The sequence below is a fragment of the Penaeus japonicus genome, unplaced genomic scaffold (genome assembly GCF_977035675.1).
Source record: "Penaeus japonicus unplaced genomic scaffold, GWHDUDI00000001_assembly GWHDUDI00000004, whole genome shotgun sequence".
Lineage (NCBI taxonomy): Eukaryota > Metazoa > Arthropoda > Malacostraca > Decapoda > Penaeidae > Penaeus > Penaeus japonicus.
Genome location: NW_028234406.1, coordinates 43,342,990 through 43,367,989, shown reverse-complemented (window position 1 = coordinate 43,367,989; position 25,000 = coordinate 43,342,990). Strand labels below are relative to the sequence as shown.

The 25,000-nt window shown below is 43.2% G+C and overlaps 1 protein-coding gene across 1 annotated transcript in view; it reads left to right on the top strand.

The window, feature by feature from the left end:
* The window catches only part of Ino80 (chromatin-remodeling ATPase INO80), a 155,171-nt gene that overhangs the window by 8,320 nt on the left and 121,851 nt on the right, over nt 1–25,000 (top strand). The window contains exons 3-23 of the mRNA XM_086535836.1: nt 806–879; nt 1,132–1,355; nt 1,618–1,791; nt 3,347–3,463; nt 4,021–4,179; nt 4,434–4,592; nt 5,126–5,304; nt 5,572–5,788; nt 6,093–6,180; nt 6,581–6,669; nt 7,315–7,517; nt 8,114–8,316; nt 8,654–8,745; nt 9,085–9,246; nt 9,627–9,825; nt 10,160–10,250; nt 10,643–10,912; nt 11,413–11,692; nt 18,040–18,204; nt 19,082–19,201; nt 20,228–20,333. Of these exons, the coding sequence (XP_086391962.1) occupies nt 806–879; nt 1,132–1,355; nt 1,618–1,791; nt 3,347–3,463; nt 4,021–4,179; nt 4,434–4,592; nt 5,126–5,304; nt 5,572–5,788; nt 6,093–6,180; nt 6,581–6,669; nt 7,315–7,517; nt 8,114–8,316; nt 8,654–8,745; nt 9,085–9,246; nt 9,627–9,825; nt 10,160–10,250; nt 10,643–10,912; nt 11,413–11,692; nt 18,040–18,204; nt 19,082–19,201; nt 20,228–20,333 (3,371 nt within the window). The remainder of the gene's footprint in view (nt 1–805; nt 880–1,131; nt 1,356–1,617; nt 1,792–3,346; nt 3,464–4,020; nt 4,180–4,433; nt 4,593–5,125; nt 5,305–5,571; nt 5,789–6,092; nt 6,181–6,580; nt 6,670–7,314; nt 7,518–8,113; nt 8,317–8,653; nt 8,746–9,084; nt 9,247–9,626; nt 9,826–10,159; nt 10,251–10,642; nt 10,913–11,412; nt 11,693–18,039; nt 18,205–19,081; nt 19,202–20,227; nt 20,334–25,000) is intronic.

Below are 25,000 nucleotides of genomic sequence, written 5' to 3'. Positions count from 1 at the left end.
CTGTTTAGTATATGATCTGATCCTGTCCAAAGGATGTTTTTAAATTGTATGTATGTTTGATGTATGGTTCTGTCTGAAGGATGTCTTTTGATAAAATGTGTGTATTGGTGTATGGTCTTGTCTGAGGAATGTCTGTCAATAGGATGTATGTGTGGTGTGTGGTCCTTTTGTAAGGTAGAAGGATGTACATATGAATTATGGTCCAATCCTACAGATGTAGAAGGATATGTAAGTGGTGTATGGGCAGTTGTAATGCATCTGTCAGAAGAAGTAATGCATAGTGTATGGTCTGGATGTATGACCAAAATGGGCTTCTAGGGCACTGACTAACAATAAGAAATTTTAGATATTGGAAAAATTTGATTAGTGTATGGTCTTGTCGTAAAGATGTTTGTTAAAAGGATGTGTGTATGAGGATGGTGTGTTGGAAGGATGTTTCTGTGAAAGACTGAAGTTTGTGATGATAATGTCTGTCTGGTTTAAGATATCTAGGGAAGACCTTTCTTTTAAAGGAACTGAGTATTGGAAGAATTTATATTGTCTGCTTGCTGGTTATTATTACTATTATTAAGACTATCCTTTCTTTTATATCCTTTTTTTTATTTGTTCATCCAAAACCTTAGGAGTTGAGCTTTACTCTGTGGTCTAAATTTTGCCACCAATTTTTTACAAGATCATTTATAGACCTGTTGTTATGTCACATAGCCCCATTTTTGATCTGTATCCAATGCTTTATAAACTAATATCTTCTGATTCATGTATTTTTGAATTTATGAATAATAAGAAACTACATCCTTATTTACAGTGATGACACAGCATCAGAGTCAGACGTGGAAGGGAGTATTTCCCTGAAAAATGGTATATCGCGAACAAAAGATGGTGAGTTTGTAGGCATATCTCTTTTATTGTAAAGGCTTGAGTTTATGACATGAAATATGTGAATGAAATATTTGCTCCGTAAAGCTTTCTCTCCTCCTCCTCCTCCTTCTCCTCCTCTTCTTTTTCTTCTTCTTCTTCTTCTGCTTAGTTATCCTAAATCATGTTCAATTAAAGATACTTTCACTTATTAAACTATTTATAAGCAATTCATTAAAACGCTACTTTCTCCATCCCCTCCCACGCAATACACAGAGAGAGAAAACGACAAATCGCACCTGTACAACTTTTTGGGCGTGCGTCGCAAAAGACAGTGGCTGAAGGACGTGCTGGTGTCGTCCTCCTCGTCATCCTCGGAGACAGACAACGACACAGAGAATGAGGACGGGCCAGAGCTCACCCCGGCCGACCTTGAGAACATGCTCAGGGAACACCGCCTCCGCAAGCATCACCAGTCGCATTTCTACCAGAATGAAGAGGTATGGGGTCATTCAGTCAGTGAAGAGGTCTTGTGGATCACATATTAGGATATAATCTTGAGCTTCCATTATTATTCACATGAGTGATTTATTGAATAATTCATTTATATGATTTTGTATTTATTATCTTGTTGTTTTGATAGTGTTGATTTTTCACATTACATTGTAATTGATTGAGTTCAGTCTGTGGACATTTTAGTTTCTGTAATATTGCCATTTTTAATTGTTATCAAACTTTTCACATCGTCATTCGCTGTCACAGAACCGAGGCTACTTATACTACAGTGCCGGCTTGCTGTCACGGGTGGACAAGTATCCAGAACACCAGCGTTTTATGGCTGGGTCGAGGAGAAAAAAGAACAAGGAGAAGAAGGAGAAAGAGAAGCTAAAGAAGAAGTTGAAGAAAGAAGAGGAGGATGACGAACTTGATGCGGATGTAAGAGGGTTGTTGGTTTTAATCAATTTTGTATATCCTAAGTTCAGTAGGAGGTAAAGAAAGCTAAGGAAGTGGCAGTTTTGAGTAAAATGAAAGAGAAGGTGTAAAGTTTCTTCATATGCTTATACTTATGGACTAGTTTATTTGCCGTATAGGAAATGAAGATTCATTCATTGGAACCTAAGCTATCTTTATTTGCATCTCAAAACTGACCTTCCCAAGCTTATGATTAATTATCATAACGATTTAGTAATAGATTGATTAAATTTCTGATATTCAAATGAAGTCTCAGTGTTTTAACAAGCAGGTTCCAATTCTTCCAGAAAAGCCAGACTCATTTTAGTGAAGCCTAATGCTTCTAATTATGATTGTTTAAGAGAAAAACAGATTTCAAAGGAACCTTCTCCATTTTCTTGTAATGTAACTAGGTTTATTGATGGCTGGAGTATGCACAGTGTTTTTATGGCTTAGTCTCCAAGTAGTCGGTTGTTAGACCTGTTTACCTGTCTCTGGAGTTTCCAGAAGAAGAAAAAACATTTTGTTTATTATTGCAATGATGATAATAGTGGCAAAATTAAAGCACCTGGAAAATGGTCTATGTTTAAAAGGATAAGGATAAGCTAGTTTTGCGGAGCAGATGCGCTGCTGGGCTTATATGTACTGAGGTGAGCCCGTCTGTGTCAGTGTGTACTGACTCTTGAGATGTGCTTAAAAAAGGTAACCTAAAATAAACACAGCCTTATTTATGATATAATATCCTTGATAATGAATAAACAGGGATTTAAATAAAGGAAATTATAAATAGATACAAATAGATAGAATGAAGAAAGAAAGAAAAGGGGAAAACGTACTCACCTTCCCAAGCTTAGTAACAATAAAAAGATGAATAATAATAGGAAATTAGCAGTTATCTGAAATAGTGATAAACATAAATATAAAGAAAATAAGAGACAACACTTGGAAGCAACAATTAACCCATTCCCGACGGGGGATTTCTAGCCTAGAATGTCCAAATGCCGGGGCGTTCGAATTATTAGGCCTAAATCAATTGAATGGCCGGCACAATACTGTGCCGCCCGGCAACTGGGCTTTTGAATGCGCGGTACACATGCTGTACCACCCGTCCTGTGTGGGTTAAGATGATGATGATAATAAAAACAAGGCAATAAAAATAAACCAATAGACCTAAAGAAGGGGGGAGCAGAAAGCTAAAATTCCATTTCTTTTTGTCTGTTGTTGAGATCTAATGATGATAAACAAAATTGATGAGAGTGCATAAAAGAGAGAGAAGAAAGAATTGAAATGCTCTCCATTCTGTCTATCAACAGGGATGATAACAATGCAAAATCTGGTAATATGTGTAGACCAATAAGAATAAGAAAAAAAAAATTAAAACAATCTTCCCTCTTGATAATAATGAGAATAGTCATGCATACAATGATAATGAATAAGCAAGCAAATTCCCACAAAAGAAAGGAAGAGAAGTGAAGACGCACTGTAACGCTGGTTCGTTTTGTCCGTTCTCTCGATCTCTCATCAGAGCCCTCTTGCACAGAATGAGGACAGCTTGCACAGTTTCCCCGACGATGCTTCCGACGACCTCTCCATCCCCGTGAAGGGCCGAGGAAGAGGCAGCAAGAAGGACAAGAAGCCTAAGAAACTGGATGCACAGGTTGGGAGAACTTCTTAGTTTTGGTTATTGTTGATCCTTCTTTTTTTTATTTTGTTTGTTTTCTAGTAAGAGCAAAGATTTTTTTTTTTTTTTTTTTTTTGAAGGGTGGGGGGTTACTAAACGAATTGATTTATGTATTTATTGTTAAGGATTTGTTAATCATAACTGTGATTAATTATCATAAGGATTTAGTAATAGATTGATTTAAATTATGCTATATGTTTTTAACCCATTGGTCGCGGTATTAAAAAAAGGTCTGTGCAGTAGGATAGCTGAAGCTGGCGTGGTGCCAGTGGCCATCCGCGTCTATCAATCGACTCTGCTTTGCTTGCCATCCGCTGCAATCCGCTGCCATCCGCTGCTAATGGGTTAATGAATACAGTGACCACATAGCTTATACTTATTACATTTCTCATGATATAGACCATTATCTCATTTTAGCACAGCACACAACTTTTTCTTCTTTATTTATTTATTTCAGTGTCCACATTCATTCCATCAATCCATGCACCTTTTTACTCTATTTTGTCTTCTTCTTTTTCCCCTCCGCCCCCCAGGCCCTGACCATGCGCAGACACAAGCTATGGGTGCTGATGGCCAAGAAGGAGGTAGGCCGCTGCCAGAAGTCCAAGGCCTCATTCCGCAAGGAGGTGCTCCAGAACTGCAAGCGCATGGCCACAGGTTGCATGCGTGTGTGCCGCCAGAAGGCCCTACAGGTGAGGGGGATATGTTTTTATGATTGCTAGATAAAATAGATTAAGATTTGTCCTTTTGTCCTTCATTTGTTTAACGTGAATTTTTTTTCTAGTTCTATTATATATCCATTACATTTGTATTTATTACAATTTTTGAGAATGTTGCCAATATTTCTTTTACTTACTATTATACATACTATTATATTTCTTACCATGACTCTCGCTATTTCCATTACTGTAACTCCCCCTTCACATTTTCCTCCCCGAACATACAGAGCCAGAAGACGGTGAAGGACAAAGTGTGGATGCTGAAGCGACTCACCAGAACTATGCAAGGAGAATGGAAGAAGTTCGACCGCATCCTGAAGGAGCAGAACAGAAGGGCCGAGAGAGAGGCGGAGGAACAGCGCAAGATGGACAAGGAAATTCTGGAGGTGAGAAGTCGGATTGTATTTTCCGGATTAGGATCTCTTCGCTCGGATGATTGGGGTTCTCTGTGTTAAGCGATTGTTCTTAGCTCTTGATGTGGTTAATGTTGTTAATGGTATTTGTTATGGGAAGGGTTTGGTGGTGTTGATTTTTTTTAGATATAAATATTGATTAATTTGAAAGATTGATTGATTTTTAAAAATATGTTTATGGACTATTTTTCTGAAATATTTCAGTGTTTTTTCTTTTCCTTTTTTTTTTTTTTTCTCATATACTATTTAGATTTATCTCCCATATATCTTACAATCCTTATTTCAGGTTTTCTTCTTCTATCTTTCCTCATTCATTTACATCAGGACAAAGCAGCACAGAATCAGCTTCCTCACTATGTTGGCTGGTCTTTATTTCTCTCTCTCTCTAATTTCTCTCTTTTTCATTACTAATTACAACCCATCCTACTTACATCCTACAGTCAGGTCCTCATTCTCTCTCCTACAATAGATCATTTTTAAGATTCTCACTCTCTCTCTCACAACAGGTCAAGAGGCAACAGCGCAAGGTCAACTTCCTCATCACGCTGCCCGAGCTCTATGCCCACTTCATGAAGAACAAGATGGGCTCAGCCTCCATGGACGACGAAGACACCAGCAACATCCTCAAACAGCTGGAGGACGACGGGCCCATCCCCTCGTCATCTTCCATGGATGATTATGACTGGTAGGTCTTCTTCTCCTCCTTCTTTTTCTTCTTTTTTTTGGTTAATTTTTTTATTCCATTTTGTTAGAGTTTATGGTATGCAAATTATTTTGTTTTTGGCATTATTAATTAATTGTCATCAGATTATGTAGTTACATGGTTCAGTATGCAACACATTATATTTATAGCATTATGTTATCATCATATCATTACATTATATCGTCCGATAATTCTTATCATCGTCATTCACACCATCACAACTACATCCCAAAATCTGAAATCCAACAGCGAGGCCATGAAGGCTCAAGCGCTGAAGACGGCACAGGAGGCCTACTCCACTCAACAGGCACGGCTGAGCATGTTCTCAAGTTTGGAAGGTGACAGCCTGCCCAATGTAGCAGGCTCGAAGGAGGCCAAGGAGCACCCACAGCCAGACATCTTTACGGGAATTCTCAAGAGTTACCAGATGAAGGGCATGAACTGGCTGGCTAACCTCTATTACTTTGTGAGTGTTGATCTCTCTCTCTCCATCTTTCTCTCTTTTTTCTTTCTCTCCCTTTTTTCTTTCCATATCTTTCTCTATTTCTCATATCTCTCACTTTCTTCCTTTATCTCTTTCACTTACTTCCTTTCTTTTTTTCCAACCTTTCTCTCTCTATCTCCACTTCACTTTCTTTTTCTTTCTCTCTCATTTACCCTATCTCTTTTTTGTTTTTACAATTGCAGTTTGTTAACAGTAGATACGAATGCTTTTAAGACTGATGTATGTAATGGAACCTTACCATTATCTTTTCTTTTCTATTTTTCAGGGCATTAATGGCATCCTTGCAGACGAGATGGGTTTGGGCAAGACAGTACAATCCATTGCCTTCCTCGCGCACATTTGCGAACAGTATGGTACGTTTGTAAACATTATTTTTTGTTTCAATCACTAATCCATTAGCCATCGAAGGGAGGGTCTCATATTAGGTAACAACTTTATGTTTGGTAATATATGAGTTGTAGAATGCTCATGGCATTTTAGTGTCCTTTTCTTGAATGTCACAGAATGATCTTTTTGAGATGTTTTGAAAATCCCCGTTTTTGGTTCAGGCTAGGACAGGAGGTCTGCATGTGTACTTAAGAATATGTTGTTATTGCTATTAATACTTTTCTCTCTTTATTTTTTATATTTGTGCTCTCTTCTTGAAATATCTTTGAAATATAACACAGTCTTTTATAGTGCTCAAGAGGAACTAGTAGTTGTAATTTATTTTTTTTTTCTTTTACATATTAATCTCTATGCATCTGCTTTCAGATACGTGGGGTCCCTTCCTGATCATCACCCCTGCGTCAACCCTTCACAATTGGACTGGGGAAATAGCCAGATTCGTTCCAGATTTCCAAGTATGCAAAGATGTGGTGGATGTTGTGGTTTTGGATATTTTCTTTGAAGTCTCCGTTTCTAGTTGATTCATGTGTTTTCTCCTGCTGCCTTTGCCCCCCAGCCCCCCCTTTTATTTCCACTTGTTTTCATTTATTTTTTATGATTTAGACATGGTTGTCATGCAGAAAATATGTTTTTTAAGAAAATATAAGAAAATCAATAATTTATATAAAGGAGATAAAAGAAATAGAGATTTTGGGATTTAGTTGCCTCTGTATTTTAACTTAGTTTTCATAGTTTAAAACTATTTTGCCAATATCATTTCTTCCACAATTGATAAAAATGCCAAAGGTTTGTTTCAGAAAAAGTGAGAATTCATTTACAAACTTTTTAAACTTGATTTTTCAAAAAGCAGATTTAATTATTTTTTGCTTTTGTGTAATATATTTTCATATGTTTTCTTATTAATAAATTTGCTATATTTCTTTATATTTGCATTTACAAAGCAAACTAACTGAAACTACACCAGTGTTGCTCATGCTATAGTCATACCTGAATCACCCTGAATAAATTCTTCATACTCCATTATGATCTGCACCGTCATATGCCACTGTCCTATTTCCTTCACTCCTCAAAAACTGCAAGTTCATTCCTCTTCTCCACAGGTGGTGCCATACTGGGGCAACCCGGAGGAACGCAAGAACCTCCGCAAGTTCTTTGACGGAAAGAACCTGGGCACAAGGGAGGCCAGCTTCCACGTGGTTGTCACGAGCTACCAGATCGTCATCCAGGACTTCAAGTTCCTCAACCGCCTCAAGTGGAACTACATGGTTCTCGATGAGGCTCAGGCCATCAAGAGCATCAACAGGTGAGGTCTTGGTTCAGGACATCGTGCATAATAATGCATGTCTTCTTACAGAGTATCGTGTATAATTTATGATTACATGAATCCAGCCTGTTGATATTCTAAGTAACTGTCAAGAGTAAAGTTAGATTTGGAATTGGGTGCACTTTTCATTATAACATAACTGAGGACATTGGGTTTCAGTATTTTGGTTTCGTAGATTAGAGATTAGAATGCCATTTTGCTTGTTGTGATACTTTTTAAAGCCAGAATAGGTTTGGTAGGATCTAGTGGCTACAGAAAAGGGTTTAAAGGGTTAGTGGTCTTTCACACTTAATCAGGAATTTAGGTATGCCTTATTAGGATTAGAACTGAATATTTGAGAATTGACTGAAGTAGTACTGGGATTAATAACTCCCCTCATCATTCTTGGCCTGAAAATTCCTTGACATAATTGAAAATAACTTGAGTAAATAAATTCCCATTTAGTCCTAGCATTGACTAAATAGTTTCCTCTCGCATGCTCATCTCTGCTAATGACCTTAGATGTTGGCACAGCAGTAAGATACAAAATAATCTCTGTATTAAATACTTTATTTCTTCCCATGCTCAACCTGCAGCCAGAGATGGAAGCTCCTCCTGGGCTTCAGCTGCCGCAACCGTCTGCTGCTCTCGGGAACTCCCATCCAGAACAGCATGGCAGAGCTGTGGGCTCTCCTTCACTTCATCATGCCTTCCCTGTTCGACTCCCACCTGTGGTTCAATGAGTGGTTCAGCAAGGATATTGAAGGCCACGTCGAGAACAAGACGCACGTGGATGAGAGTGAGTTTGGGGTTTTGTTGACGTTTGGGTTGTAGTTTACTAGGAAACTACGATGGGAAGGTATTTGATTTAGATATGACGGAATGATCTCCGTTGATGTAAATATTATTGGGGAAAATAGTTACCTGGAAGGTGGGATAGAATAGTGAGTTAACATGAAATAGTGGAGTATGATTGTACTATTTGTAATCAAAACTCAGGTCTGTTATATATCCTGTGCAATTTGAACCTCAAGAAGAGCAGCGAGTCTACTTTTTGGAGATAAATACCAAATTTACTACATTAATGCCACATATATATAGTTGTAATGAATATTTCTCTCGGTTCCTTGATGCAGAGCACCTGAATCGACTGCACATGATCCTCAAGCCATTCATGTTGAGAAGAGTGAAAACAGAGGTGGAGAACGAGCTTTCAGACAAGATTGAGGTAAAGCAGAGTATTTTGAGTTTTTTGTTTATTTTATCTTTATTTATTTATTTTATTATTATTATTATTATTATTATTATTATTGTTGCTATTTATGAAAATCCTAAAGAAGTCAATTTGTTAATGATCTTCCATTGACATATCACAATTAAGATGTAATTTTCTCACAAACTGATTATGTCTTAAATGATAACTATTATGTTATATGAATATTGAATATGATTGTGTGAAATCATTATAAATCATATTTCTATTGTTGTTTTATCCTTCTGTAGATCATGATGTACAGTGTGAAATCATTATGAATCATATTTCTATTGTTGTTTTATCCTTCCGCAGATCATGATGTACTGCCCGCTTACCCTAAGGCAGAAGTTTCTTTACAATGGCCTCAAGAACAAGATCAGTATTGACGAGCTCCTGCGGTCGTCCATGGGCCCCTCGTCGCAGCAAACATCGGTCACCTCATCACTCATGAATTTGGTCATGCAGTTCAGAAAGGTGAGTGGGGAATGGATCAGGAATTCTCGGCAACTATTCTTGTTGTTATCAGTGTCGGCATTATGATGAGGATTACTTTAATTTATGCGCAGTTAGTTTTTTTTATTAGATTTTTAGTTTACACCTTTTGTTTCTTGCTGTCTTTTTTTTTGCTACATGTTAATGAAGATCAGTAGAACAAAGCAGCAATATCATAACCCCTATCACACATAGCTCTCAATAGTCTGATAACATCAACTACACAAAAACCACAATACCTACCATGCTGCATTCAGCTATTAATATCAAACATGACCCATATAACAATCAGCATCACTTCCTATAAACCTCGTCTAAACATCAGTCATAAAGCAATCCCCTGAAACTCGCTTCCCCAACAGGTGTGCAACCACCCCGAACTCCTGGAGAGACGAGAGGTGCGCTCCCCCTTCACTATGCAGCCCGAGCCCTACAGGATGCCCAAGCTGGTGTTCCGAGAGGTGTACCTCACCCGAGACAGCCCCAGCCAGCACCACTTGCTCTATAACAAGTTGTCGGTTTTCAGTCCACACTACATTCACACTAGTTTGAAGGAGGAAGGTTGGTTATGTGATTAACCCTGTTTTTTTTTATTATTATTATTCTTTTCTTCTTCTTCTTCTTCTTATTATTATTCCATATTTCCCTGTCTTTTAATGATGTTGATTCTTCTTTGTTATTATGATTGTTAAGGACTGAAGATTTAGGTATGAACTTTGTGAATTTTTTTTTATTAGTGAAATGAGTCATGTCTGTTCAGATGGTAACTGCTAAGAAAATAGATAGCTATTATATTTATGGGGATTTTTAAGGCCTTTTCTCATGATCTGTTTTTCACTTTTTTGTATAGATATTTACATAACAGATACGTATTTGTTTTTATTTTACGTAACAGGGAAATCAAGAAGATGTTTCTCATTTCTGCGTTTCATTGACCTGAGTCCCTGTGAAGTCCAGACCTTCAAAAAAGATTGCTTGCTAACTCGGTAAGTTTGTTTGCAGAAATTGCAGCGTTTGTGTGGTCGCTACTTGCCCAAATTTTATTTTGTGAGAGATGGAAATTTGAATCTTTAAAATCATCTATGAAGTATTATGGTCTTTGGCTTTTTGGTTTGTTTGTTTTTTCTATTGAAAAAGCTTATATTCTTATTGTTTAAATCTATTGCTGATTTTTGAAAACTGGTTTTGGAGAAAAGTTCAATATTATAATGTTTTATATGAATTGATTAGCTATTCTAAAAGGGAGGTTGACTACCAAACCAAGTACAGTAAGTGATAGTTGAAGATATGTTATTTCAACATCCCTGTTTACAACTTTGATTTGAGCAAATAGCTATGGTGAATAATTCACTCAAAACCATTTCCTTCCCATGACCAGGCGATGGCTCATCCTGCTGGCGGCACTGCAGTATGAGAAGATTCGTCAGCACCGCGACACCTGGCACGAGAAGGAGAAGAGGTCCAGTCCTGGCCTTGCATTCACACGGAGGGACCACCTCATAGTAGACAGAAACACGTGCCCGGCAAGAATCGCGGCGAGCCGTGTGCTCTCCAACCTCGTCTTCACCTCCAACACATCCTCCGTCTACATGTTCAAGGATCACGTGATTCACCACATGCCAGAGACCATGAGTCATAGGATAATGAGGTGGGTATCTCTGTGTATGTGTAGTTATGTGCTGCCTTGTGTTTTTTTCTCTTTGTATGTATCTGTTTGTCCCTTTTTTTCTTTTCTTTTTTTGTCTACTAATTTCTGTTGTGATATGTCTGATTATGTATCTGTATGTATGCAAATCTTCCTTCATCTCTGTTTTATATATCTGCATTTCACTTTCTCTCTCTCTCTCTCTGTTATGCATTTGTATTTTTCCTACCTCTCTTTCTGTTATGAATCTGTATTTCCCCTTCATCTCTCTTACTTATGCATCTGTGTTTTCCCTTTACTCTCTCTCTCTCTCTCTGTTATGCATCTGTATCTTTTCTTCATCTCTCTGTTATGAGTCTGTATTTCCCCTTCATCATTCTTCCTTATCCATCTGTATTTTCCCTTTATTCTCTCTCTCTCTCTCTCTGTTATGCATCTCCATCTTTCCTTCATCTCTCTCTGAGTACACACACTTATCCCTCTCCTTGTCCCTCATCCCCCAGATCTAAGAAAGTCAAGTCCCCGCTGATCGAGGTCGTGTCCGAGACAGCCGAAGGGGCAGCAGGAGAAGAGGGCAAGGCTACCGACAACCCCGAGCAGGCTGCCCTCAAGGACGAGTCTTCCACCACCCCAGGGGAGAAGGTGTCCTCTTCCCCTCCCAAGCCCGCCCACCTGGCCAAGCTCGGGAGTCCTCAGAAGGTGGGCGGGGCCGCGTCGTCCAAGTCGTCTCACAGGAGGTCGGGGGCGGGGTCGAAGCACGGGTCCAAGAAGCATGGGAGTAAGGTTAGTTTGGGGGTATTGAAGGGGAGTGGTGTGTGTGCGGACGTGTGTGTGTGTGTGTGTGTGTGTGTGTGTGTGTGTGTGTGTGAGAGAGAGAGAGAGAGAGAGAGAGAGAGAGAGAGATGTGTTAATGTTTGCGTGGGTACGTGGGGGGGAGTTGTCTGTGTTTGCTTGTTTGTTTGTTTATTTGTGTGAATTACTTATTTTATTGATTGTTTTTTATGATTTTGATTGATCTTATTGTATGTCTGATGTTCTTGTCTTTATCCCCTTATCGTATGCCTGTCAAACATATCTATTATTTCCTCTCATTATTGATGTTCTTTATTTTTCTTGAATTTCTTCGTGCATTCTCACGCCCTTTTTATCATCTTCAAATACTCTTTCTGTCCGTAAAGAATAGACATAGAAGGAAAGGAAATGGGACAGAAAGAAGAGGAAAAGAAAACAAAACAGAAAATAGGAGAGGGTCATTGAAGAGAGGAGAGGGGGACAGAATGCAGAAGAGAGACGAGGGGAGGAAGAAAGGGAGGAAAGAGGCTGAATAAAGGAAGGAGGAAGGGAAGGGTGGAATAAAGAGGGAATGAAGCAAGGAGGGGAAGGTCAAAGGGAAAGAAAGGAGACGGTGAATGTGAAGAAGAAGAATGGACAAGAGGAAGAAGGGGAAATAGAAAGAGGGAAGTAAAAGCAATACGTGAACAGACAGTGGGGAGAGACGGAGAAGGGGGGAGGGGGTGGGGGGAGGAAGGGATTGTGTGTGTCTTATTGTAAAAGAGGGGAGGGGAGGGGGAGGGGATGGGCCTGTGGGTGTGTTATATTGTGGTGTAACTTGCCGTGATCAATTTGATGTTGTGCTGAACTTATTGTTCTCGGGGGGAGGGAGGGAGGAGTTGGGTGGATGGAGGGGGGAGGGGGGAGGAGAGGGGGTAAGGGGTGGTGCTCGAGGCCAGTACGTAACCCTCTTTCTTGCTGTATTTTTCTTTTCTCTCTCCTTCATATTTATATTTTCGTATTTTTATTCGGACATTGCCCTACTTTTTTGCTTTATGTTTATCGCGATTTTTCTTTTTCTTTTTTTCTCTTTTTTAGTTCTTCGTTATTTCGTTGTTTGCCCGTTTTTTCTATATTTATTTTATTTTATTTCCCTTTAAATACACTTTGTTTTCTGGTCTTTGTCTTTCATCTCTATTTATTCTTCTGTTCTTGCCCCTTTCATTATCTTTTTTTTCTCTCTTATTGAACTTTTTCGAATACAAGCATTGTTTATTCTTTAATTTTTCTTTAATTTCTCTTTCTTTTCCCTCAGTTTTTTTCTTCTCTCTCTGTTTGCGTATTTGCTTCTCTTTTTTCTATGTTGTGGTCTCCCGTTCCTCCTCCTTTCTTTTTTTTTTTCTTCTTCTCTCCTTCCCTACCTTACTCGCCATTCCTCCATCCTCCTTCCCTTTCTCATTCTCTCTCTCTCTCTCTCTCTCTCTCTCTCTCTCTCTCTCTCTCTCTCTCTCTCTCTCTCTCTCTCTCTCTCTCTCTCTCTCTCTCTCTCTCTCTCTCTCTCGCTCTCCTTTTCCCCCTCTCTATCTCTCCTTCCCTCTCTCCTCCCTCCCATTCCTCCCCTCTCCCTCCATCTCTCCCTCCCCCCCTTCCTTTCCCTCCATCTCTCCCTCCATCTCTCCCTCCCTCCCTCCATCTCTCCCTCCTTCCCTCCCTTTTCCCTTCTTCCTCTCTCTCTCATTCCCACTTCCCTCAAACGCAAACTCGGATGACGCCCGTGTTTTGTTTTGTTGATGAGCTGATTAACCCATTCACGCCGGGGCGGAATTTCGCCTACTCCCGATAACGCCGGGAAGATTTCAAGCGCGCAACCGTTCGTGCCGGGGTGTTTTCCCGCTGCGCGCGGTCGCTCTGACGCTCGCAGAGCGTTTTTCACCCACCCTATCCTTATGGTTTGCGTGATTGCGTCTAAAGTGTAATCATGTGTAGAAAGTAGTGCTATGTTCAGAGGATGTATATCAGTCGAAAAAGATGTTATAGCACTGTTTTTTTAGTGTTATTCTATTGAACTTTTTCCATATTCTTTACTCCTATGTTGTAATACCAATGGGAAGTGGAAGCATTCTTCTAGTGAGGTAACAAACATAGTTTTTTTTTTCAATTTTTTTTTTTCTTCCTAAACGAAAAGAAAGAGAATATGAACAACCATACATGTGCATACAAGTGAATGCAAGTAACAGCAATGTTTTTTCAAGTGTCATTTTCTTTTAGTGGGGCAACAAAAAGATGTTATATATTTTTTTTTTTTTTTTTTTTTTTATTCCTCGGCCAATTACAATTGATTTTACGATAGCCTTTCGACTCAGATCATCATATTCAACAAATCAGAAACAGAAATCACCATGCCGTAATCAAGATTACGTATGTACCTGAGACGTCATTCATATTACGTTATATCCCATTTTCTACTATTTAGAAGGATAAACTAAAGTAGCTAAGACAAATCAAGTATGAAAATCGAATTGTACTAAGAATAATCTATCATTCTAATGCGGACGTTTCAGCACGTCGCTACTGGCCTCCCGGCGCGCGGGCCGAAAATGTAGCACGTGCCAGGACGTCACCCGGGTCCGGGGCTTTTTTCGACCACGTGTCAGCACGTCAACCGGCGCGAATGGGTTAAAAGCCTTTGCAATTAAGACGTGTCAATATTGGTCCATTTTTATTAATTTGGCGTGTTTGTTTTTTTCTCTTTTTTATTTTTTTATTTTTTTCTTGTTTTTCTTTTCTTTTTTCTTGTTTTTCTTTTCTTTTTCTCTTGTTTTTCTTTTTTTTTCTTTTTTTCTTTTTTTCTTGTTTTTCTTTTCTTTTTCCATTGTTTTTCTTTTTTCTTGTTTTTCTTGTTTTTCTTTTTTTATCTTGTTTTTTGTTGATGCTTAATATGATATATTTTCAGCTCTTTGTGTTTTGTTTTTTTATCTTCTCTGTTTTCGTGTGTGGTTGTATTGTTTTGATTATTTATAATGGTGTTCTTTTCATTTATCTATCTGTCTATCGGTTTGTTTAGTCGATTTTATTGGTTTTGTTTTTGTTTTCGTTTTCGTTTTCCTTAATCGTATATTTCCACTCTTTCTTCTTATGTATTTGCTTGTGTTCCATTTCCTCTCCATCATCACGTTTCTTCTTCCTCCTCTTCCGCTTCCTCCATCTTCTGTCATCCCTCTTTTGTCCTCCTCCTCCTCCTCCTCCTCCTCCTCCTCCTCCTCCTCCTCCTCCTCCTCCTCCTCCTCCTCCTCTTACTCCTATATTTCATTCTCCTCCTCTATATCATACTCTTCCTATTCCGTCTTCCCTTTCCTCTCTCTCCTGTTTCTCCTCTTCTTCCTCCGTCCTTCTACCCTCTCCTCCTCCCCTCTCTTTCTCCTCCTCCTCCTCCACCTCCCAATCCTCCCCTCTCCTCCTCCTCCTCTTCCCAACCCTCTTCCTATTCCTCCTCCTCCTCCTCCTCCTCCTCCTGCTCCCCCCTCCTCCTCCTCCCTATCCTCCTCCCTCCTCTTCCTCCTCCCTATCCTCCTCCTCCTCCTCCTCCTCCCCCTCCCCATCCTCCTCCCCCTCCCCCATCCTCCTCCCCCTCCCCCATCCTCCTCCCCCTCCTCCTCTTCCCCCCCCTCCTCCCCCTCCTCCTCCTCCTCCTCCTCCTCCTCCTCCTCCTCCCCCTCCTCCCTCTCCTCCTCCTCCCCCACCTCCTCTTCCTCCCCCACCTCCTCTTCCTCCCCCCCTCCTCCCCCTCCCCCTCCCCCTCCCTCCATCTCTCCCCCTCTCCACATCGCATCACACGATAAAAAAAAAGAGTTAATTTACGGACTCTCAGCGCACAAACGAGAGCAAACACACACACACACACACACACACACACTCATATGCATGCTAATGGGCGTATGCACTTACGCTGAATTACGCGCTTACAGTTCCGAGTAAACAGACCCCCCTCAGCGCGCACGCACATACACGCACACAGGCACATCGGCGCGTACGCTTGCGTCGGTCGTTAATAACGCATTTCGGGACACCTATTTCGCTCACTTCTATACACATACAGACACGCACGCACACAAGCACACGGACACACAAATAAGCACACGGACACACAAATAAGCACACACACACACAAACAAGCACACACACGCACACATACACACTCTCTCTCTCTCTCTCTCTCTCTCTCTCTCTCTCTCTCTCTCTCTCTCTCTCTCTCTCCTCTCCTCCTCTCATCTCTCTCTCACCACACACAATCACCAACTCACAAACCCACACAGCACACACACACACACCTATACACACACCTACACATACACAATACACATACAGACACGCACGCACACAAGCACACGGACGCAAACACGCATGCACATACACACAAACACGCACACACATACACACAAACACACAAACAAGCACACAGACACATAAACAAGCACACAGACAAGCACACAGACACACAAACAAGCACACATACACACAAACAAGCACACACATACACACAAACAAGTACACACACGCACACATACATACACTCTCTATCTCTCTCTCTCTCTCACTCTCTCTCTCTCTCTCACACACACACACACACACACACGCACACGCACACGCACACGCACGCACACGCATACAGGAGCTCCCATACGACGCACATTCGGACGCACAGATTTACCCTTGCAATGTCCCTGGCTTGCAATCCTCCTTTACTTATGCAAAGGACGGCTCGCTTGAATAACGCATGTTGAAACGCACACAGGTTGGGCGCATCTGGGCGTCACTCTCTGGGCTTTGATTTCTTTATTTTTCTTTTTTTGTTCTACTTTGATTTTTTTTTATTTTGTGAGTTGCGTGATTTGTTTGTTTGTTTTTATTTTTTATTTTTTGTTTTGTTTGTTTGTTTGTTTCCTTTACAGTCTAATCTGAATCTGAGCGTCTTTCTCTTTCTTTCTTTTCTTTATTATTATTATTATTTTTTTTTTTTTACGTGATTTATTGAATTATTCTTTACATGATTGGTGTATTTTTTTCTCTCTTTCTATTTTTTTCCTTTTCTCTTTTTTTTTTATTTTACGTTCACTTCTCGACGGGTTGGTTGGGTTTGGCCGCCTGTTGTTTACTCACTCGCTTACACGCTTACTCGCTCGCTCACTCACTCACTCGCACGTGCGTGGGGTGGGGAGTGGGTGGAGGGATGGGGGGGGGTGTATAGACATGGATGCGAGCAAGCTTGGATTGGGCGGGGGAAAGAAGAGAGAGGGAAGAGGAGAGGAGAGGGAAGGAGAAAGTGAGAGAGAGGGAAAGGGGATAGAATGATGAGGGGAAGAAGAGAATGGGAATGGGGAGAAGATGGAGAGAGGGAGGGGATGAGGAGAAGAGAAGAGAGAGAGGGGGAATGAGGAAAGGCAGGATCGAGAGAGAGAGAGAAAATAACGAAAACGAGAGATTGCAAAATGTAACAAACAAACAAACAAACAAACATAAACACCAGCAGTCGCACACCTGTCAAACTCACCCTCACCCCCCCCACACACACCCCACCCCCGTCCCTCCCCCTCCCTCTCTCTCCCCCTCATCCCTTCCACCCCACGCCCCCCCACCACCCCCGTCCCTCCCTCCCTCTCACCCTGTATCCCTTCCACCCCACACCCTACCCCACACCCCACCCCACCCCACCCCACCCCACCCCACCCCACCCCACCCCACCCCACCCACCCACCACCCACCACCCCTTCCGTCAAATTCGCCCATATGCCAAACCCTAAATTATGATCTGACGCTAATGAAGAATGGCGACAGGTTAACGATTATGGGCCTTCGAGGTGGGCGCGATTTTTGACGCCATGACCAGTGGATTGATCGACGGGAGGCGTGGGCGTGGGTGTGTGGGTGTGGGTGTGTGTTTTCCCTGATTCGATACTAGGGGGTAGGGGAGAGGATGGGAGGGGAGGGGGGGCTGCGATGGGGATGGGGAGTGGGAAGGGAGGTGGGTAGGGGTAGGGTTGGGAAGGGGAAGATAAGAGGGGGGAGGGGTAGGGGAAGAGAAGAGGGGGAGGGGTAGGGGAAGAGAAGAGGGGAAGGGGTTCGAGTAAAGGATGGGTAGGGTTTGAAATGAGCTGGATGAGAGGTATAAATGTTGAAGTGTGGGAAAGATGAAGTAATCTATGTTTTTTTATACGTGAGAGAGGGAGAGAAAGAAAAAGGCAGAAATAGAAAGCTTTTTAGCCTTTGTATTTATTTACAAATGTTTCTCACCCATTCTACTATCATATCTCACCCTACTCTTATACATATACATTCCCCTCTCCCTCCCTGCCGCCATTCAGAAGGACCACGGAGGCCTAGGCGGTCTAGGCCTCGGCGACGGCCCAGGAGGCCTGAGCGAGGACCTGAACCTTCTGCCGGAAGTGCCCCACGTCGAGCGCCCGAAGGAGGTGCGCCTGTGCCTTCCCACGCTGCTTCCGTCCTTCCTCATGCACACGTGCGCTAAGGTGACTGTTGTTGTTGTTTTTGTGTTTTTGTTTTTGTTTTTGTTTGCTTGAGTAAGTTGGTGAGATAAGAGTTATGGTTGTTTCTGTTGATTGCGTTATGGTTGTGTGCGGAATTGCCGATCATTCTAATGTTTAATTCAAAAGGTATATGTATTTTATTATTTTATATTACTTTTTAATAATGCACGCATCACTCTCCGCCCCTCTTTCCCCCTTTCCCCTCACTCTTTCCATTCCCTCATTTCTCTCTTCCCTCTCTCTTTCATTTCTCCATTTCGTCTCCCTTTCCCTTCACCCCTCCCCCCACCTTTTTCCTTTTATTTTCCCCTCATTTTTCTTTCCCCCCCCTTTCTCTTCCTTCCCCTTCATCTCCCCCTTCTTCCCTCTTTCACCCTCCCTTCCTCCTCCCCTTCCCTTCCCCCTGCCCTCCTCCCCTCTTTCCCCTTTCCTCCTTCCTCTCTCTTTCCCCCTCCTTCTTCCCTTCCCCTTCCTCCTTTCTCCCCTCCCTCCTTTTTCTCCCTCCCCCCTTCCCTCTCTTCACCCTCCCCCTCCCCCCTCCTCCCCTCTTCCTCCCCTCCCCCTTCTCCCCTTTCCCTCCTCCCCCTCCCCTTCCCCTCTCTCCCCTCCTCTCCCCCTTCTTCCCCCTCCCCCTTCTCCCCTTTTCCCCCCTCTTCCCCCCTCTTCCCCCTCCCTTCTCCTCTCTTCCCCCCTCCCTTCTCCTCTCTTCCCCCCTCCCTTCTCCTCTCTTCCCCCCTCCCTTCTCCTCTCTTCCCCCCTCCCTTCCCCCTCTTCCCCCCTTTCCCCTCTCCCGTCTCCCCTCTCCCCTCTCCCCCTCTTCCCTCTCCCCCTCTTCCCTCTCCCCCTCTTCCCCCACCAGGCCCAGTGTACCGATAAGGAGGTGTTGTGCCACGACCGGAGCGCCGCGTGGTGGCGGGTGCGGGCGGCGCGGACGGACTGCGAGGAGGACGTGCAGTGCCTGCTCTACGGATCGCCGGAGGTATGGGCGTGAGCGATGGGTCGATGGGTGGGTTTGGTGGGTGGGTTGGGTAGGTTGTTGATTTGAGGAGAGGTTGAGTTTTTATTCATTCATTGTTTTGTGTATTCGTTTTACGTTCTCTTTTTTATTATTCCAATCATCCAGTCTTCTGTCGTTGTTGTTTTCATTCATAATTAATCAAGTTGTCCATTTCATTTGAATTTAACAATTGATCTATCCATCTATCCATCCACTGGTTTCGCTTATTCATCAATTCATTCATTGGTCAATCGGCATTTCCAGGGGGGGAGGGGGTGTTCACTTGATTTACTCATCCGTTGGGATTCATTCATTTGCATTCATTGCCGTTCGTCCAGTCCTTGGTTTATTCATTTGGTGAATGATGTTACTCATTCATTGTTCACTTGAGTGTCTGCATTCACATGTTTTCTACATATTATTCAACATTAATTCAAGCATTCTCTTTTTTCTTTTTTTTATTAAGACGCAGTTATACATTTTCCTCTTCCTTTTTTTCTCATACACCACTTTCTCCGCCCATCCCGCCCTTTATTCATCTTTTCATCCATTCATCCCTTTGCTCATGCATTCTTGCATTTATTTATTCATTTATCCCTTTTAGGACCACCCTCTCTTTATTCATCAGGTCATCCCTTTATTCATCTATGCATCCCTTTGTTCCTGCATTCATCCCACCCTTTATTCACCCAGCCCACCTTTGTTTCATTCCTCCCTCCCTTTATTCATACATTCATCCCTCTCTTTGTTCATCCATCCAACCATCTCATTGTTCAGCTATCTAACCATCCATCCCATTATTCATCCATCCATCTCTCTCTCTCTTCATCCACCCCTTTATTCCATCCATCTCTCATCATGCACCCCTTTATTCATCCATCCATCCATCTCTCTCCTCATCCACCCCTTTATTCATCCATCCATCTTTGTTCATCCATCCATCTCTCTCTCTCTCTCTCTCTTCATCCACCCCTTCATTCACTCATCCTCTTTATCCCCCCTTCGCAGCTATCGGTGGAATGGCAGGAGCGGAAGAATCGCCTCACCCAGGTGGAGGTGGGCGGGCTGAGGGCGAGCTACCCGAGGCTGGGCTGGAGCCACGTCCTTATTCCAGGTGAGGAAAGAGGAGGGAGGAGGGAGGAGGAAGGGGAGAGGGGAGAGGGTAGGGATGGGGAGAGGGGGATGGGTATGGGAGGTGGGTGGTGGGGGGGATAGGGTGGGGAGGGAGGGGGTTGAAAGGAGAGAGAGAGAGAGAGTGTGTGTGTGTATATGTGTGTGTGCGTGTGTGCGTGTGCGTGTGCGTGTGCGTGTGCGTGTGTGTGTGTGTGTGTGTGTGTGAGAGAGAGAGAGAGAGAGAGAGAGAGAGAGAGAGAGAGAGAGAGAGAGAGAGAGAGAGAGGGGGGGGTGAGGGGGGGATCCAAACTTTTGCAGAAACCACATCCTCATTCCAGGTGAGAACACCAAAAATAAGTTCTCGATTATAAGGGAGGTTATTCGGTCGCGAGTATACAGCTGGGGAAAAAAGCGCGAAAAGATCCACAGGCGCCATTTTATAAACATATTTTTTGGCTCGCTCTGAGAAGGAAAAAGGAAATATTTTCCAGTATATCTACTTTTGATATTTCTCCATTCGCCTTTTCGTAAATCTTCCCCCTTATCCCTTAACCTTAACGTTACCCTTACCTTTAACTATACGCTTACCCTTATCCTTATCCTTATCTTTATCTGTACCCTCCACTTGTGCCTCCCTTCCTTATCCCCTCCCTCATACCCCTTACCTCTCTTTCCTTCACCCATTCACCTCCTTCCTCTCCTGTATACCCCTTCATCTCTCTTTCCTTCACCCATTCACCTCCTTCCTCTCCTGTATACCCCTTCATCTCTCTTTCCCTCCCCTCCCTCCCCCATACCCCTTCATCCCCCCATCCCGCTCCTCCCTCCCCTATACCCCTCCCTCCCCCATACCCCTTCATCCCTTCATCGCCCCATCCCTCCCCTCCCTCCCCTATACCCCTCCCTCCCCCATACCCCTTCATCCCTTCATCGCCCCAACCCTCCCTTCCCACCCCCATACCCCTCCATCTCCCCATCCCTCCTCTCCCCCATACCCCTCCATCTCCCCAACCTTCCCCTCCCTCCCCCATACCCCTTCATCGCCCACCCCACCCCATCATCTCCCACCCCCACGCCCACCCCCTCTCGTCCCCGATAGCTCACCCTGCCACCCGCACTTCACATGAGTAAGGGCCATAACAATTACCTTGTGGTGTTCCCCGATGAGTTGTGTTTGTCAGCGAGGTGCGCGGAGGAGGGAGAGGAGGGGAGGGAAGGTGGGTGGGTGGGTGAGTGGGTGGGTGGTAGGAGATGGGGTGGGGGTGGAGGAGGTGGGGGTGGGAGCCGGACGTGTAATTCAGATTGCTGGATTTTGGGGTGTTTTTTTTTTTTTTTCCAAGTGTGTGTGTGTGTGTGTGTGTGTGTGTGTGTGTGTGTGTGTGTGTGTGTGTGTGTGTGTGTGTGTGTGTGTGTGTGTGTGTGTGTGTGTGTGTCTGTGATAACAATGCGTTTTCGTGCGTTTCGATTAGTTTACGTATTTGTGTATGTGTAATATATATATATATATATATATATATATATATATATATGTGTGTGTGTGTGTATATATATATAGTACATATACATAGATATATATATATATATATAATATATATATTTTTTTTTTATATTTTTTTTTTTTTGTGTGTGTGTGTGTGTGTGTGTGTGTATATATATATATATATTTTTTTTTTTTCTATGTTTGAGTAAATGATAGAGACAGACGGCCAGTCAGTTAACCGGCCAGTCAATCAGTTCGTCAGACAGACATACATACAGACAGACAGACAGACAAGCAGCCAAAATGTATTGTATGTCTGTAGATATTAACTTTTCGCGTGTCAACATTTTGTCGTGACGGGTCGAGTGGTGTGGGGGACCCATACTACAAAAAGGCTGATTGGCGGGTCTGGCAGTGTGGTTTGTAACGTAAGCGCGATTTTGTGACGCTGTGTGACGGTAGAAGAAATGTGAACAGCTGTTTTTGTTTGTTTGTTTGTTTGTCTTTTATGGGAGGCTTTGGGTGAGAAAAGGAGGGAGGGAGGGAGAGGAGGGAGAGAGAGGTAAGAAGTTGGGTATCTCTCTGTTTTCGTTTTTTTTTTTTTTCCTCTTTTTCTTGTTTTTTTCCTTTCTTCCTCTTGTCCTCCTTCCTCCCTCCTTACGGTTTAGAGAACAACTGTTATTCCTCTTTCCCTTCCTCTTGTACCCTTACCTTCCCTCTTTCTCTTTTTACTCTCCCTTATTTCCTTTTCCTCTTATCCCTCCTTCTTCCTCCTTCCCTCCTTCCCTCCGCCCCTCCGCCCCTCCTTCCTTTCCCTCCTATCCCTCCTATCCCTCCGACTTCAGAGTTCCTTCCTCCCTTCTTTTCCTTCGTCTTCCTCCTTCCTTCCTCCCTCCTTCCCCTTCCCCCTTATCCTTCCTTCTTCCCCTTCTCTCCCTCCCTCCCTCCTTTCCCCTTCCCTCTTATCCCTCCTCCTTCCCCTTCCCTTCTGCCCTCCCTCTCTCCCTCCCTCCCTCTTCCTCCCTCCCTTTTTATCCCTCCTTCTACCCTCATCCCTCCCTTTCTCCCTCCTCCCCCTCCCTTTTTATCCCTCCTTCTTCCCTCATCCCTCCCTCTCTCCCATTCTCCCTCCTCCCACTCCCCCTACCCCCTCCCTCTTTATCCCTCCTTCTTCCCCCTTCCCTCCTCCCCTTCTCCCTCTTTCTTCCCCCTTATTCCTCCTCCTCTCCCCTTCTCCCTCTTTCTTCCCCCACATTCCTCCTTCTCTCCCCTTTCCAACCTTCTTCCTCCTTCCCTCCACCCCTTTCCCCCCTCCCGTCCCTCATACCCCTCCCCCCTTGTCGTAACTAGACCAACCGTCGTTCTATAAAATAAGATTAGGAATAGGCATACACTGTGTTTTTTTTTAAGGGAAGGGCGGTTGAGGGGGAGGGGGGGGGGTCCTGATTGATGGGGCGTTTACGTAGGTGGTGATGGACAGGTAGATAGGTAGATTAGCAGTTGGGGGGGATGATAGGGAGAAAAAGGGGGGAGAAAGGAGTAATTTTTTTTAGTCCCATGTATTATTATTATTATTATTATTTTATTTATTTATTTTTTTTATTTTTTATTATTATTTTTTTTTTTGGGGGGGGGATACAAGATATTGTATTTTGTGACGTGAAGGGAAGAGGGAGGGGTGGGTGGAGACTTCAAGGCGGGGGGCTGAGAAGAGGATTGAGGGATTGAGATAGTTGCGGGGGGGGGGGAGGTAAAGGAAAGGATAGGCGAAAAGGATACGTGGGTCGGGATGTTTGTAGGATAGGAAGAGGAAGGACTCGAGGGTTTGAAGAGGTGTTAGTGTGGATAGGGAGGAAAAAGGGAGAGAGGGAGGAGGGGAGGGGGATATGAGGGGGGGGAAATGGGGAGAAAAAAGAGAATAGGAAGAGGAAAACTCGAAGGTTTGAAGAGGTGATAGTGTAGATAGAGAAGAAAAAGGGAGGGAGGGAGAGGGGGAGGGGAGAGGGGCGGTATGAGGGGGAAAGAAAAACAAGGGAAAAAAGTAAAAGAACTTATAGACCGTAGCAGAGAACCGTAATAGATAATAAAATAGATAATAAACACAATCTTAATCCCCACCACATGGCTCTACACAATACCCCTCGCCATCACACCACCACCACCACCACAGCCGTTATACACTCAATCAATCACACAATCTCGATCAAGCATTTAATCACTGCAATTATCTCGTAGACGAGGTCCGTGATGGTGGCATAGGCTCGGTTGGATATTACCCCCCCCCCCCCACACGTGTTATCCTACCGTTTGGTTATTATTATCCTGCTCTGCCGTGGTATTAGAGAAGGGAAGGAAGGAAGGGGAAGGTCTTGTCGAGTGCGTTTTCGCGTGTTGCGTAAGCCTGTTTGTCATCTAATGGGATAATGATGCAGTTTGTTGAAGTTGCGCTGTGATTGAGTAGGCCTATGTTATTGTTGTTGTTGTTGTTTTGTTTTTTTCTCACTCGTGGGGGTTTGTTGCCATGCGCGTATCTACCTTTCTTGGTCTGTTGTGTCTGCTGCTACTTCTGCTTCCTCTTTCGTTGCGTCTGCTGCTACATCTGCTTCCTCTTTCTCTTCGTTCTCCTCCTCTTAGTTCTGTTCTGTTCTTCTTCTCCTTCGTCTTCTTGTTCTTCCTCTTAGCTTTTCTTTTTATTCTTCCTCTTCTCTTTTCTTTTTCCTCCTCCTCCTCCTCCTCCTCCTCCTCCTCCTCCTCCTCCTCCTTCCCCCCCTCCTCCTCTTCCCCCCCCCATTCTTCCTCATCATCTTTTCTACATCCTTCTATTCCTCCTCCTCTTCTTCCCCTTCTTCATTTTTTATCATTATCCTATTCTCGCTACATGCTCTAATGGAGATATGATAATGGACGACCAGACTGCAATCGATGGAGGATATTGCAAAGCGGTGCAACGTAAATGAAGAGAGAGGAAGGAGGAGGAGAAGGGAGAGAGAGGAAGAGGAGGAGGGAAGGAGGAAGATAGAGAGGAAGTGGGATAAATAAAAAGGAGGAAGGAGGAAGAGAAGGGAGAGTGAGGAAGAGTAGGAGGGAAGGATGAAGATAGAGAGGAAGTGGGATAAATAAAAAGGAGGAAGGTGAGACAGACAGACAGACGGGAAAAAAACAGCAAGACAGACGGAAAAGACAGACAG